This window comes from Falco rusticolus, chromosome 2 (genome assembly GCF_015220075.1).
Source record: "Falco rusticolus isolate bFalRus1 chromosome 2, bFalRus1.pri, whole genome shotgun sequence".
Classification (NCBI taxonomy): domain Eukaryota; kingdom Metazoa; phylum Chordata; class Aves; order Falconiformes; family Falconidae; genus Falco; species Falco rusticolus.
In genome coordinates, this window is record NC_051188.1 from 62,374,270 (window position 1) to 62,388,670 (window position 14,401).

Sequence of the window (14,401 nt, forward strand, 5' to 3'; positions counted from 1 at the left end):
GGTACTCAATGCACTTTTTAAAGTTTACATCTGATACTGTGGCTCTTAACTAGGTAAGCTGTATTTAATGAATCAGCATTTTAAAGTAGCAAATGCTGGTGGAGAAATGCCTTGAGGCTCATAAACTTAATGACATCTACCTGGTAACTAATGCCAAAGTAAGTCTGAACACAGGAATACAAAATTACTCTTGGTTGTAGGAGCAAAGTTCAAACACAATTTCAGAAGCGTTTCAGGACATGGGTTGGACCGGTTTGGACTTGCACAGACTGACTGTTTTCTTTTACATGTTCAGCAATGCTCAGTATTTTCTACTTTTTAATAGTCATCTTCATCATCATTATGCTCCTTATTTAATGTATGTGCAACATCAAAATTATGCTTGTGAAGTGATAATTCACAGAATTATGATCTCCTGAGTAATTCTATCCTATAAAATACTAAATTATATTAGTCAGAGAAGCACTACTGCAAGGCATACTGCCTTTATTATTTCTTTTAATGTCACCAGAGGTGTAAAAACTTCTTTTTTAAGTTACTCCTGTTGTGCATTCAATTTTTTTTCTTTAATGGAATTATTCTAGATTTACATTTTTCTGTAATTTTAGGAACAAAGGGCTTGAGCTTCTGATTTAAACCTGTTCCACAGGAATATCAATGTTATTAAAACAAAAACCACAAAAAAAACCCCAACCCACAAAAAAAAAAAAAAAAAGAAAGAAAATGTATCTGAGTGTAGCCTAAAGACATTTGGTATTTTGAGAATAAAGACCAAACTGTATTTCTTCATTGTCCTTTTGAGTATATCCACTGTCTTTAAAAATTTATGTAATTCATAGTACAGGTACACTTACGGAATTATTTGAAATACTTTTCTTTTGAAACTGTCAAGGCAAAACTATTTACTGAGCAACACACAGGCTAATATAAACTTTTGGTGCTGAAACCGGTTTACAAAAGGCATATTTTAACATGTGACATTCTTAGTTTAGAAAAATAAAAATAAGAGCTGTCTTCTGGCTATCACCAAATCTGTTTGCAGTGCTTAGTTTATTAATATTATGCCGATACTTTACCTCTTGACATTAACAAAGTTGTTCCTATTTTTGAAATGCCGATTTTGGTGCTTTATTATACTAGTTATGAGCAGAAGTCTGCGCACTGAAATGGTTAGCAGTAATTCCAGCTCAGTGCTACTGTGCAACATGGTTCAAAGGATGTAAAATTTGTTCAGATTAGAATAGTCTTAAAAGCTGGAGACAAAAGAAAAAAGGCATTAAAATATGCCCATTTTCCTTCAGAGACAAAAGCCAGAAGTTATTATCATGTTCTGTAAGTGCCATTTACTTCACTGATGTCAACTGTTTTGCTTTGTCTTTATCTTATTCCTGTTTACATATCAAACAGTGCTAAGTACGAGGCAGCTTTTCCTCACCTTATAAGCAGAATACATTGTCCTCTCATTCACATGAGATCTAAAGAAACAAAAATATTTGTTGTAATTTTTTTATTCTGTGACTTTGTAAATATAGTAGAGTTTAGTGGAATTTATTTTTGAAAGCTAATATCTTGGTTTTATACACTCAATACCATTCATTCCAGCAGTTTTGAAAACATTTTAAAAAACATGTAAAGCTATCAATTAATTCATTCTCAGTCTGGCAAAGTAGTCCTTAAGTTTGATGTTTATGTCTAAATTAAGTCTTGGGATTTAGGAATTAGTCACAGAAATAGCTAATCTTTTAGAAAAATTTGATTTATTTCAGAGAAAGACTTCACAAATATTTAATGTGAGGGCAGTAAACTAACTTAATTGTAAGAAAAACGGTTTATAAATGGTTATATTTTGTCTGGAACTAAAACGTATGTGAGATGTTTGATACTATAATTTCCACCTTTAACATAAAAATTAAATGATCTGGTAATACTGAATTTTCAGTGATGACCGTTGTGCTTAATCAGGGTTACTACTCTGAGCTGGATGGGAAGGAGGGATGGGTACTGCAAAGACAAAAGCCACACACTTTTCACATGATTGTGCAGGCACATGGTTCATTGGGCAGCACTAACAAGGGGAAGGAAGGGATTTAGCTTGTTAATCCATGCTTCTTAATACAATGTCACATTAAATGACACCCACAACATGCATATTGATTGTGTTAGAGCTGGAACCTGATTATGAAATACTGCTTCATCCTTCTGTGACGTTGGCTCTCTTGAGAATTTTCCAGCAACAAAGCATTAATTAATTAAAGTCTTGTAATATGAAAAGTTCAATTAAAACTGGCTTTGGTTTAGACTTTATATAAAAACAGGTAGAGGCAAAAGATAAGTCTGTGTGGCTCGTTGTGGAGTGTAGCAGAGACACCTCAGGTGGTGCCCTGCAAAAAGGACCATAGCTGTGTTGGGGCAGTGGACTGTCTGAGGTAATTAGCCTCACTTACTGTGTTTTCTGTACTACACCTGTGTCATATAGGTGTAGTTCAGGAGTCTTTGTATAATACTGCACTGCACTGTATAGAAGTAAATGTATGATAAGGTGATATGCCTAGAAATTGTGTAAGTAATGGTTAGGGCAGCTTGATATCTAGGTCTCCAGTACTACTTATCTCCTGCTGTCTCGTTTAAACACCTCATCTGCCTGCCTTTCTTTCATGTAGAGTGTCAACCCATAACTTCCAATTGTACTTCATATTAACATTTATTACAATACTAAGATTCAGCTGAAATCAGTGGGATGAAGCGTGGGTTTGAAGTTAGTTACACATAGATGTTTTGCTGAATTAGGACGATCTACAGGGATGAAATAAATCATTAGTTTTTCTTCACAGTACATGTAAACCTAGCAAGAAAAAAAAATATAAAATCTTTCTTTCTTTCTTGTTGTTCCAGTGGCCTGAAATCACTAAATGACTAATATGATGTCATGACACACATGGTCTGTGTTTGTTTTTAGAATAGTTGATGCAACATTTTATAGAAGCTAGCACTGAGAGAATATTTGTGTCTGTTTTTTAATAACACATTTTAATTAAGATCAAACTGTAATAAAAGCCTTTACAACACTAGAAGTATATGAGTGGTTTTGATAGGCATATCTGCATCCATTCAGTCTAAGTGACATGCTGTCCTGTAGGATATAAACACATATATAAAGCTGACTTATCAACCAGCTTATGCAAAGCAAGTGACAAGTCAGTTCTACTTCCTGCCTGTCACCACAATTACAAAGAATTTGGATACCTCTGTGTGAGGGGAGAGGTATGGAGAAAATCATATCTAGGATGAAGATGTTGTTTTGAAACAGCCTGATTTCATTTCTTTATCCTGAATTTCTTTAACTGGACAGCATGTAATAGTTTTGGAGAATTACTGCATGACAGGTTCACACATGCATACAGCATGATAAGTGTGGCTTTTTGTCCTTTAAGTGAGAAAAAAGAAGTTCTGGCTTGTATAAATAAATATGAAGAATCAGGATCTCAGTCTTAATAGCTATTTTGAATTATTGAATGAATATTAAGAGTTTTATTTGTACATCACTTTTATAAAAGAAACAAGGGGTTTATAGACAAACCTCAGAATTTCTGATTCATAACATGATCTGCAGTAGCTTGGATTGCATGATTAAGTATTGCTACAGAGCTCTGTATTTAGTTATTTATGTTAAATATTTATCCTTTGCTGCTTCCATGTGAATTCTTTACCTGCTAATCTTGAACTCCTTTTAGCAAAATAAATGTACTAGATAGTGTGGTCAATTGTGCTAGAATAGGAGTTGATACTATTCTGTTTCTGTAGGGATTAGCTAAAAGAAATCCTAGCAGTAGCAGAGAAATGGCATGTGAGCAAGTGGATCAGAAGAAGAAAGCACACAACAAAAGTTTTAATTCCTCACAGGAACCAGTTACCCAAGTATCTCAGAAAAGATCAGATTATGACATTCAGAACTTCTCGTGTGTTTTTTGGTTTTTTTTTTCCCTTTCTTTTTCTTTCACCAACTAAAGGAATATAAACAGAGAAAAATAATATTTTCCTTTGCCCTTGGTTTGAAAGGGGCCTCCAGAGATCTGGTCCAACTCTTTGTATCAAGACAGGATCTACTGTGCAAACAGACAGGTTCTTTGAAAATCTATTGCAACAGCTACACAAAAGAAAGACAAAACTTAACTGATTTGATTTGTAAGCTAATGCCAGGACTGTTTTAGCTGTGTTCACATTCACATCCCAGTTCTTAACAGGAAGATGATTCTATCATTCCTGAATCTTTAAACATGTAATTTGCTGCCTTGTTATATTTGGAATAAGCAAAGTTTCTGTTAGTCCTGTATTTTTTCCCCTTGATACAGCATAAGAACTAAGATCTAAATAAAGTAATATTGAACTCATTTAATGTATGCCTTTACCTGGAAGCCCAGCAGAATAAAAATCTTACCCTCCTTGAGTGTTTTTGTGCAAGAAAGGGTTGTTTTTCAGTCATTCTGCTAGACTTATGAATCAATAATTTCATGTGAAAGCTACAAACCATTTATTGTCTAGGTACAAAATCAAGACAAGCTGAATTATCTTGGAGATGGTGGTGGTGGTCACAGCATGTATCCTGACAATTAGTTTGGTAAAGCTCATGTGGGTTATCTTCCTAAATTTCAGGATTCAGCCCTATGCCCCAGCTCTTTCTAAAACAGCTGATGGAAATCTTCTGACTTACCAATAATGCTATTTCTCCAGATATTTTGAGGACATAAAAAAATCCTAAAAGGGAATTTCCTTGGTTTCTAGTTCATAGAAGGTGATCAAAGTGTCTGGAAATTTTGTGTTTTTCTTAAAATTTAAAATTAATTTCTTTAAGTTTTCTAAATTTTTTAAAAAGAAAGACTATTTAGAAGTTGACCTCCAAGTATTTATTTCCAAGGTGAGAAGACATTTTCCTCCTCATAAAATAATAACACTCTGCTATTTTAACTACTAGATAAACTAGTGAAAAGGGTTGCTAACCAAAGCAGAGGAGTTGCAGTGCACAAATGTTCTTTCCCTATTTTGACTCACCCTTTGGTAGGTCTCTGATGTTTAAGATTGTTCTGATTTTAAAACACTTTCATCACTTCAGATTTTAAACATTGTAAATTTCTAAATAAAACTTACTTGCCCTCAGATATCTTATGGCTCTTAAAGCCATGATCAATTTTTGTGTTTTAGAGACTGTTCAAATGTCAAGGTAATGTCCCCAACAACTTGAGACCTACCTTCTCTTGGTCTCCCACTTTTCTGGGGCCGAAATTACTGGGGTTTTGTGAAGTTATAACCCCCACACACTCCCCAACATTTCTGAGAAATAAGTTTAATGTTTTTCGTAGGATCATAGGATGATACAGTTTGTTAGGGACTTCAGGAGGTCCCTAGTGCACCACCTGCTCCAAGAAGGGCCAGCTGTAAGATCATATCAGGTTGTTCAGAGATTTGTCCAGTCAAATCTTGAAAACCTCCAAGGATGTTTGCCTCTGGAGCTTTCCCTTCCCTGGACTGAAGAAACCTTGCTCACTGGACAAGCCTCCCACATCATGTCTCCAGCCCTGGCCATTGAGGTGGCCCTCCACTGATCTCACCCCACTTCAGCAATGTCTTCTGTCTATTGTGTGTATATGTGCACACAGAAAGCTGGATGCAATATGTAAATGTGACCTAATGGTGAGTGCTGGGCAGGGGGAAACAGCCCCCAGTCTTCTGGCAATGCTGCTGGTGATGCAGCCCTGGATGCTGCTGCCCAGGCTCATTGCCAGCTCCTGCCCCGCTCAGTGCCCCTGGGGCCCCAGGGCCTTTTCCTCAGAGACTCTGCAGCTCATCAGCATGTATCATTGCAAGGGTTTATTCCTTCCCAGCTGTAGGGAATTTCATTGAATTTCATGAAGTTTCTGTTGTACCATTCCTTCAGCCTGTAAAGGGCAGCCCTACCCTCCAGCATATTGACTGTTTCCCTCAGTTTAATGTCCTCTACAAACTTGGTAGGAATGCAGTATCAAAATCCAGAAGAAGCAAGTGTTGCAAATTCTCTTCATATGTTAGTTCTAGTACAGTACCATCACATTTTGCATCTCCTTGAAATTGGATTATTTCTGTAAGACCTGTTTCATGCTCTACCATGCTATTCTGTGTTCCTCAGGTCAGCTGTGCAGACTAGTGGTATGTCTATGGTTTTGGGCCCAAAGGACTGTAGGACTTTTCCTCTGTGCAATATCTTTCTCAGTCTTCTGTACCCTACATTTAATGAACTCTTTTGCTCCAAGTCATTTTTCTGATACATTTTTCTATTGCTTTCTTCTGGATTTGCTCTACCTCATCCTGACTTCCCTGAAATGGAATGCCCAAAATCACACAGAATACTCCAATTGAAGCTTTACCATGCTAAGTATTTCAGGCCTTTTATACTGGCATATGTAAATAAGAATGTTATGTATGATGATTAATATTTTACAATATCAAGGCATACTTGACTCTCATTTAGTTTATGATAAATGCTTTTCTGATGATCCATGGCCTAATTTTTACCTGTCTTGAATCTGTAGTCCTTTGTCTTATTTTATAATTGTTCGTAGTTGAGTTGTATCTTTATAGTACCCACTCATGTTTGACTTAATTCCTTGACAAAATGTGCTTTCATCTGGTCTCTGACACCTTCTCTAACCAACAAACCAGCATAAATAACCTTATTGCTTCTGTATTTTTGTATTATAGATATGTCCTCAGTTTCTAGCCTGAGCACAGAATCTTTAGAATACTAAGACCTCAAATGCATAAATTGTTCTGAGTATAAGTAATTAGAAAATGAAGCTTTTTGCCTATAACCAGAGCTTTTTTTTCTCAAGAGGTTAACTGTGACTGGTAAAATCCTTATTATCATAAGCAAAATTTATTTAGGAGTTTCAGGTATAGTAAGCTTTTAAGACTAACAACTAATTTTGTATTTTGTTTCCCTTATATCAAACCTGCTATAGCCCAGAAAGCTCTACAACAAAATGAAGATGCATCAGCACCCATCCTCTAATAGGAAGGGAGTCAAGTAGCAAGCAGCTAGATGCTAACTTAAAATAAATAAATTATTTTCTTTCATCATAGGGCTTTATCCTAAATTTTTATAGTGACTTAGAACCACTTAATGATATAATCCCACCAAGAACTCTCTTCATTATTCATGATATTTACTTCAGGAAAGCCCTCTGAAAAGATGTGTCCATCTGATAAAACCATGCTTCCTCTTCTCCTCTAATCAAAACTCAAATTTAACTGTCTTGACAAAAGGGAATTTCTGATGGAGTGGATGTGACCTACTAATCTCTTTCAGAAAGCTTCACTGTCAGATATAAGATGAACCACTGTAATGAACCAGATATTTATATATGATAAACAGCAATAATATACATAGTTATGTGGCATAAAGAATATTTGAATATTTCAAGTGTCACATGTTACAAATGTGAAGTGGTTAAGTGTTCAGATAGTTTTTTGGTATATGCCTTATTTACTCTGTTAGTGAAATATTGGTTTATAACAATCCTTAGGAAGGCTTGCTACTACAGGGTCCCATCTCTCTGCCAAGCCTTGGAATTTCTGTGGCCACCGTTGTGTACCAAGGTCTTCCTTTCTCACTTAACAACTACAACAAAACATCTTGAAGTACTTTATGATTGTAGTTGTCTGAAGAATTTATTAGTGCAAAACATCATTTATTTGTCAGCCTTTACTTGCTAGGGATCAGAAAACTTCCATGTGACATACTTCAACAGTTCAGATCTCCCTTCAAGTGCTGATAGCCACAGTCTGTAGACTATAGCCAGCCAAGATAGATATATTGAATTCTAATCAGAGTGTGAGCCAGCTTTTCAAGACTGGGAAGTAAATCCAAGGCCAAATGGTGATTGTTTTCTAGCTTGGCTTTGACTATGCTTCAAAATACCAAGGAAACTTATTTTTGAAAGCCTGCAATGTTCTTGAGCTTCCCACTGAAAGAAGGTGAGACTCCCTGAGTGGACTGTGCTAAGCTTTTCTGCCTTGGTATGAGCTAACTGGGACATTGCAGCCCTTGCTTACCTGGGGTGTGAAACATGAAGGTTCAACATCCCCTCATGCTCTAGATGCTTTGAACTCACTTTGAAATGGACTGCCTGACACAGTGAGTGGGGAAGCTCCAGATCTTTCCTGTGGGTTATGCTGACTATGAGACTATAACCAGAAAGGGGTACCCTCTTCTTGGTTAAATCCCCTAATTATCAAATTTGGAACCTTTATTTTTCTCTCTTCACAGTTTTTATAGAAATGTAACAGTTCTAATAGGAAAAACAGAATTAAAAGACTCTTTAACCTTCTGTAGTAATTTTGTGAGTCCTGTTTTTTATTTCCTTTGCTTTTCTTGTAAGGAAATGAAATGACATGTTTTGTTTATGCAGAATGAGGCAGATACTGAATGCTATTGGGTTACAGTTCAAAAGAAAATAAATGAACCTAAATTCAATCCAAATCAAATATTGTGTTGCTGAGGTTTTGGCAGAATAGCAAACTGATAGTCAAAATTTTTCTTTTTAGTCTTAGCTTCTGTTATTTGCTCAATCATCTAAACAGACAATATTATTTTAAAGAAAGTTTTTAACCAGTATGGTTATGTAAGAATTTTTGAAATATCCATATGCCACAGAAACTCAGTGTTGTTCAGGTAAGCTGACATTTGTTCCTATGTATTTCTTCTTCATATTTGAGATATATGTACCAAATTATGAACTTTACTGCAGGTATAAATTGAATAATACAAATCATGATGATGTGTAACATTTACAATGTGAATAAGGTAAATGGGTAAGGTAATTGTTGACTTATATAGGTAGTTAACACGTAAAGAATTTGATGTCATTAAGCACTGTTTTGTATTCTTGGAAACACCAGTAACACCCCTACCTGAAAATTTGATCTATCATGTCATTTGATTGATGGTTGAAAAATTGTAATTATGGTAAGCAACATGCTGAAAAATTACCACTATTCATTTTTTTCTTCTAAATAGTAATTTGTTTTTCCTTTGAGAGACCGAAGATACAAGATTGCTACAATGCTGCAAATTAGAACTTAGAAAAAAAATCAGAAAGAAAAAACTGTGTAGATAATATTTTTTTATATTTGTCAAGAAATTGTCTAATGTGGCATTGTGTTTTCCTGAAAGTGACTACAGTCTACTACAATTACTGGTTTGTTTATCTTCTTAAAAAAACATTTTGTGGATCAGTAAGTTTCCTCTTTGTTGAAATAAACAGTCACCGACCACATGTGCTTAACTTTTTTGTATGCTGATAAGCACCTTCAAGAATCCTAGTCTGATACAAATGTCAACATGGTAGCATTTAAACAAATGGTTAGACAGTCAGTAGAAAGGAGTTAATTATTAGAAGTGCATACACCGTTTAGTTCATGGCATTTACCAGAGATATATCATTTGTATCAGCAGCTACCTTCAACTAAAAGGCTCAACTTCAGCCAAAATCTGAGAATCTTTTTCTAAAGGTACAGTAAGATAATGTGAACGTGCATTTGCAGAATGAATTAGCATGTAGAGATATGCAAGTAAAGCTAATAAAACTATGATAAGTAAGTCCACAAGTGGTCTGCATCATCAGATATTATAGAACATCATCTCTGGCTTGCATAGCAGTAGTACCTCTTTACTAAAATTTTCAGTGAAAAGAATTCAGAAGTCATCAGGTCTGATGTGCATTTGAGCACAGACTACCTTGCTGGAAACTCTGGTAACAGCATAGGTTTTCATAAATATGATGGCTATAACACTATAATTTCAATAACAAAAATCTAAGTAAAAATAATATCTAAAAGCTCTATGGTAGATTCCCAATGGAAATTTTAAGCAATTTAATCCCTCTACACCATTAGCAATGCAGTTTTATCCAGGCCACTTGAATGTCAAAAAAAACCACCACCAAAAAACCCACTATATATATAAGGAAAGCTACATGTCATGAAAAAGCTTTACATTTTATGGGTTAATGATGTATCTACAGTGAAAGAACGTTTCATTATTATTAGGACTTTTGCACTGTGACACATCCCTTTCCCCTTTCTCTATTTTTGTAGGAAAGGCAACAATTTAAAATTTGTTCTGGACTCTGGTTCTTAAGTATAGATAAGTGATAGTAATAGTAATACAAAAGCTGTCTCAAACCCTTTTCATCCTCAGAGCCTTTAAGATGGAAAGAAGGAGGTGCCAGGGAACTGTTTTATAGGCAAAAAAATGTTTATATTTTTATGGAAATGTCACTGTTTCTGAGGTAGAATGAACTTAACAATAAGAAAAATGTGATTCCTTGTATAGCTAGTACATATTATACCCCTGCTCTGCTATACTGTATATTTTCTGCATTTTCAGGGAGTTGTATGGCCTCCATCAACAGTTCCAAGTACTCTATACAATTAATCCATCCCTAATATGCATATATTTTATATTATAAACATATAACAGTTGAATGTGCGTATCTTCAAAGCAATTTTCATATTTCATTAGTCCTTAAATAGTTTGGAAAATTAGTGGGCCTCATGACATATTATAAAAGAATTTAATTGCTTTTAGACTAGGGAAACTGATTCTAATTTGAAGTGCACCTTAGAAGATGTCCAACTGCAGCCCTTTCCAAGGGCACTAGCACATCTGTTGATTAAATCTTTGGGAGATTTATACTGGGAAAGTCAGATTCTCTTCCAGCAGGCATGTCCCAGCAGATGCTGCAGTTTATGGACGGGTGGTTGGAGCCACAGGCACCTGGTTTGGCGGGCACCCAGTTTGCCCCCTGCTGTATCAGCAAGAAGTGCTTGTGCTGAAGGCAAGAACTGATGCATGTTGGTTCATATCACGGCTCAGCTCTTTCCTCCAAGGGAGTGAGCATTCTGGGTCACTTTGCTATGCTCTGGCCTGCTTTGATACATGTTGGTAGTGTTCACACACCTTTTTGCTGCAACTATACCCACTAGCACTTTAGCTATGCTAAGAAGAGCTGGTTAAGTGGGGTTGCTTAAATAAAAGTAGTATGCAATATTCTCTTCACAGGACAGGAAAGAGTATTCCCTGCTTGGTACACAGGGAGAGAGATGGGAGAACACCAGTGAGGAGGCTTTTTTTTGCAGGAATGGATGTAAGGTTCCAACTCATCCAACCGTTCAACAATAGGATATTTTGACAGCAGAGTAGCTGCTGCTGCAAATCTCTTAATTACAGATCAAAAATGCCACCAACACATGATGCATAACACTAAACTGGTATAAGCTCATGCAGCAGTTCGGAATAGTGGAAAATTTTCTGCTGGATTAACCTTTATACCAGTAGGTTCTATGCCAGGTTCAGTATCAGATGCGTTCTAGCCTCCTTTTGACACCTACAGGCAATGTAAAAAATGCCAGAACAGAAATATAAAGCTGGCATATACTTCGTATCATCTGCTCTAGCTAATTTGACAGCTGTGCTATCATTTATATCTACTTGATTTCGACAAAATTAATGTTGTTATTAACCTCAAGGAAACAGTACAGAGCTCTGGCAGCGGTGCTCTTACAAACCCATGTTCTCAAAGACTGTTAATTCACCAGCTTTAGCCACTGATGTGAGACTTGTTTGTACTTGAGATATCTGCTGACTGAGATCTCCTGTGGGTGCAAAAAGTGATTATGCACCCAGGCACATGGGGTTTTTCCCCATTATTCTTCCTCTGCCCACCTGCTGTGGTAGCTATGCCATTATCACTCCAAGGGAAATCCACACTGGTAAAGCTGATATCAATCCACTAAAATGTTCTCTGCATTTCATTGTGTGTGCCTCGTAAACCTCATTATCAGTTAGAAAAGTGCAAATACTAAGTCATCCTTCCACATTTCTATAAAGCTACGCACATTCATATAAAAGGCCACATTTACAAGAGCTACCACCCTTACTACAGCATTGCCAGACTTCTTGTAATAAAAGGAGTTTTATTTTGAAACCGTGTCTCTTCTATAGTGCAATTAAAATAGGATTGTGAACAAAATTGGCAGAAATTAAGCCAGTGTTATTTCCCATCTTTATGTGACAGATCATAGACCAAACATTAGTAGAAAGCAGAATAACTCTGGGGAATTTTTGTTGGTGTAATTGTGGTGAAGGGATGAGGGGTGGAGTGTGTGTAAATTGTTCACCTTTGTTAGTGTTGCGATGATATTTTGATTTAGGTGTGGGGAATTCTTTTGTTGATGTAAAGTGACATTTGTGAAGATTTTAGATTGTGTGATGAATGTGTGTTTTAATAATAATGATAATTTGATGATAATTATAAAAGAAAACATCTTTTCATGCTCTCAGCATGATGTAATTAAAAATCAGATCCCGCAAGATATTCAGTAGCCTCATGACTAGTGATTTCAGCTGTATGAAAATACCTGAATACTTTTTAATATCTGGCCCATAGACACATTTCAAGAGGGTCAAAATACATGGTTCTAAAAGGTTGATTGCTGCGTTTTTCAATAGTCTGTTGTACTATAGTTTTTGATTATTCTGATTTGTGTTACTACCCTTTACATTGATTCTGTTTTTTTCTTTCCTGAGTTAGCTGCTGCACTAGGCGTCTCTCTTTCTCTCTCCTAATCATTATTTTTGGGAAGGTTTGTAGAATTTCCTTTTGCTTCACAGTGTGCAAAGCAGTACAGCTTAAGGGCTGTACACTTACTACTCTATGTACTTCGTTACTACTTTGTTCTGAGATTCTGAGTATACCTGTCACCCATTCAGCTGCTAAGGGAGCAAATTATCATCATGGGATCAGGCAGATAAGAGCCGATCTATGCCCTCGCCAGCAGGAGGGGAATTTTAACAGTCAGAGTTATCAGATCTCTTCAAATCTTGCTTCTGAAGGAGAATCTCTGGTAGTGCAAGAATGGCAAAACTGTCAGTGGTATAAATTAAATCTGAAGTTTTAGCTTACCTGTAGGGCTAAAGTTGGCAGGGGGGAACCTTAAGCAAAAGCAACAAAAGAAAATAGAAGCATTTTGTGACTGGTACTATTCCCTCCAGAGGCTGAGAAAAATTTGTAATACACCTCTGGTTAGAAGGGCAGAGCTGGCTTTTAACCTCAAAGTTTGATTGTGCACCAGCCTTGTAAATACTACATATGCTGTTTTTCCTCTGTGCAGGTATCTAAGCCAGACTGTACTCGAAGAGACGATGTCAGCAGCCAACCCTCAAAACAAGGAGAAATTAGCCATACTAAAACAAGCTCTAGGTGCTATGGGATTCAATAGCCTGGTAAGTTCCACAAGCTTATGTTACTTGCAGCTAAAGTTACCATATTACTTAGTTAAAAGCAGGCCTTTTGTGGGGAAAAGAAGTACCTTTCTGTCTTTCTTTTTTTCTGTTGGTTAAGACCTTGAAACAATATGCAGTACTAGTTCACTCCAGGGAAATTACTGTAATCACTTTTAAATAGACACAGCACCAACAATGTAAATCTTTTTCATTCTTAAAGATTCACAAAACAGCTTCAAGGTATAATACTCTGAACAATTAAGTTACATAGATAAAAAGAAACAATCAAATCCCATATGACAGAAAACTCATAAAACCCACAGGATTTTTTTTCTCTTCCTGATTATCTTTCTGTCCCTTTCAATTTTGTGAGGCACACATTCCAAATGCCTTTGCTAGCAGCACCTGAAAAGAAGTAAATACATATCTAGACAAACTAAATTAGAGCTGGGTAACTTGAAAGAGCTGACTTAACCCCCAAAAAGCAACAAGAAGATAGGTCTGATGTTTGTCTTTAATCTTATAAAGCTAATGAAGAAGATAATTTGGATAATTAATCAAGAAATGGTTCTGGAGGACAGAGGGGTGACAGGAATCAGAAGAAATAAAGGGCTGAGCATAAGAACTCATGCAAGATACTTAAATCCCTTCAGGATACTAGAATATTTAACAAAATCCTCGTATTTCTTACATATGTATATGCTACCTAGCACACTTTAGCTGGGACACTTCTGCAAAATAAATGCATAATCAACAGTAGTTCTAGAAGGAGGTAAAAGAAGGTTGTAGCAAGGTGGGCATCGATCTCTTCTCCCAGGAAACAAATGATAGGACAAGAAGAAATGTCCTCAAGTTGTGCCAGGAGAGGTTTAGATTGGATAGTACGAAAGATTTGTTCACTGAAAGGATTGTCAAGCATTGGGACAGGCTGCCCAGGGAAGTGGTTGCATGATCATCCCTGGAAGTATTTAGAAGATGTGTACATGTGGCATTTAGGAACATGGTTTAGTGATGGACTTGGCAGTGCTGGGTTAACGGTTAGACTTGACATTCTTGAGCACATTTTCCAACCTAAACTATTCTATG

General features: G+C 36.3%; 1 protein-coding gene across 1 annotated transcript in view; it reads left to right on the plus strand.

Annotated features, from left to right (window-relative positions):
- Positions 1–14,401, plus strand: part of MYO16 (myosin XVI) — a 412,211-nt gene that overhangs the window by 268,542 nt on the left and 129,268 nt on the right. The window contains exon 17 of the mRNA XM_037377384.1: positions 13,204–13,315. Coding sequence (XP_037233281.1) covers positions 13,204–13,315 — 112 coding nt within the window. The remainder of the gene's footprint in view (positions 1–13,203; positions 13,316–14,401) is intronic.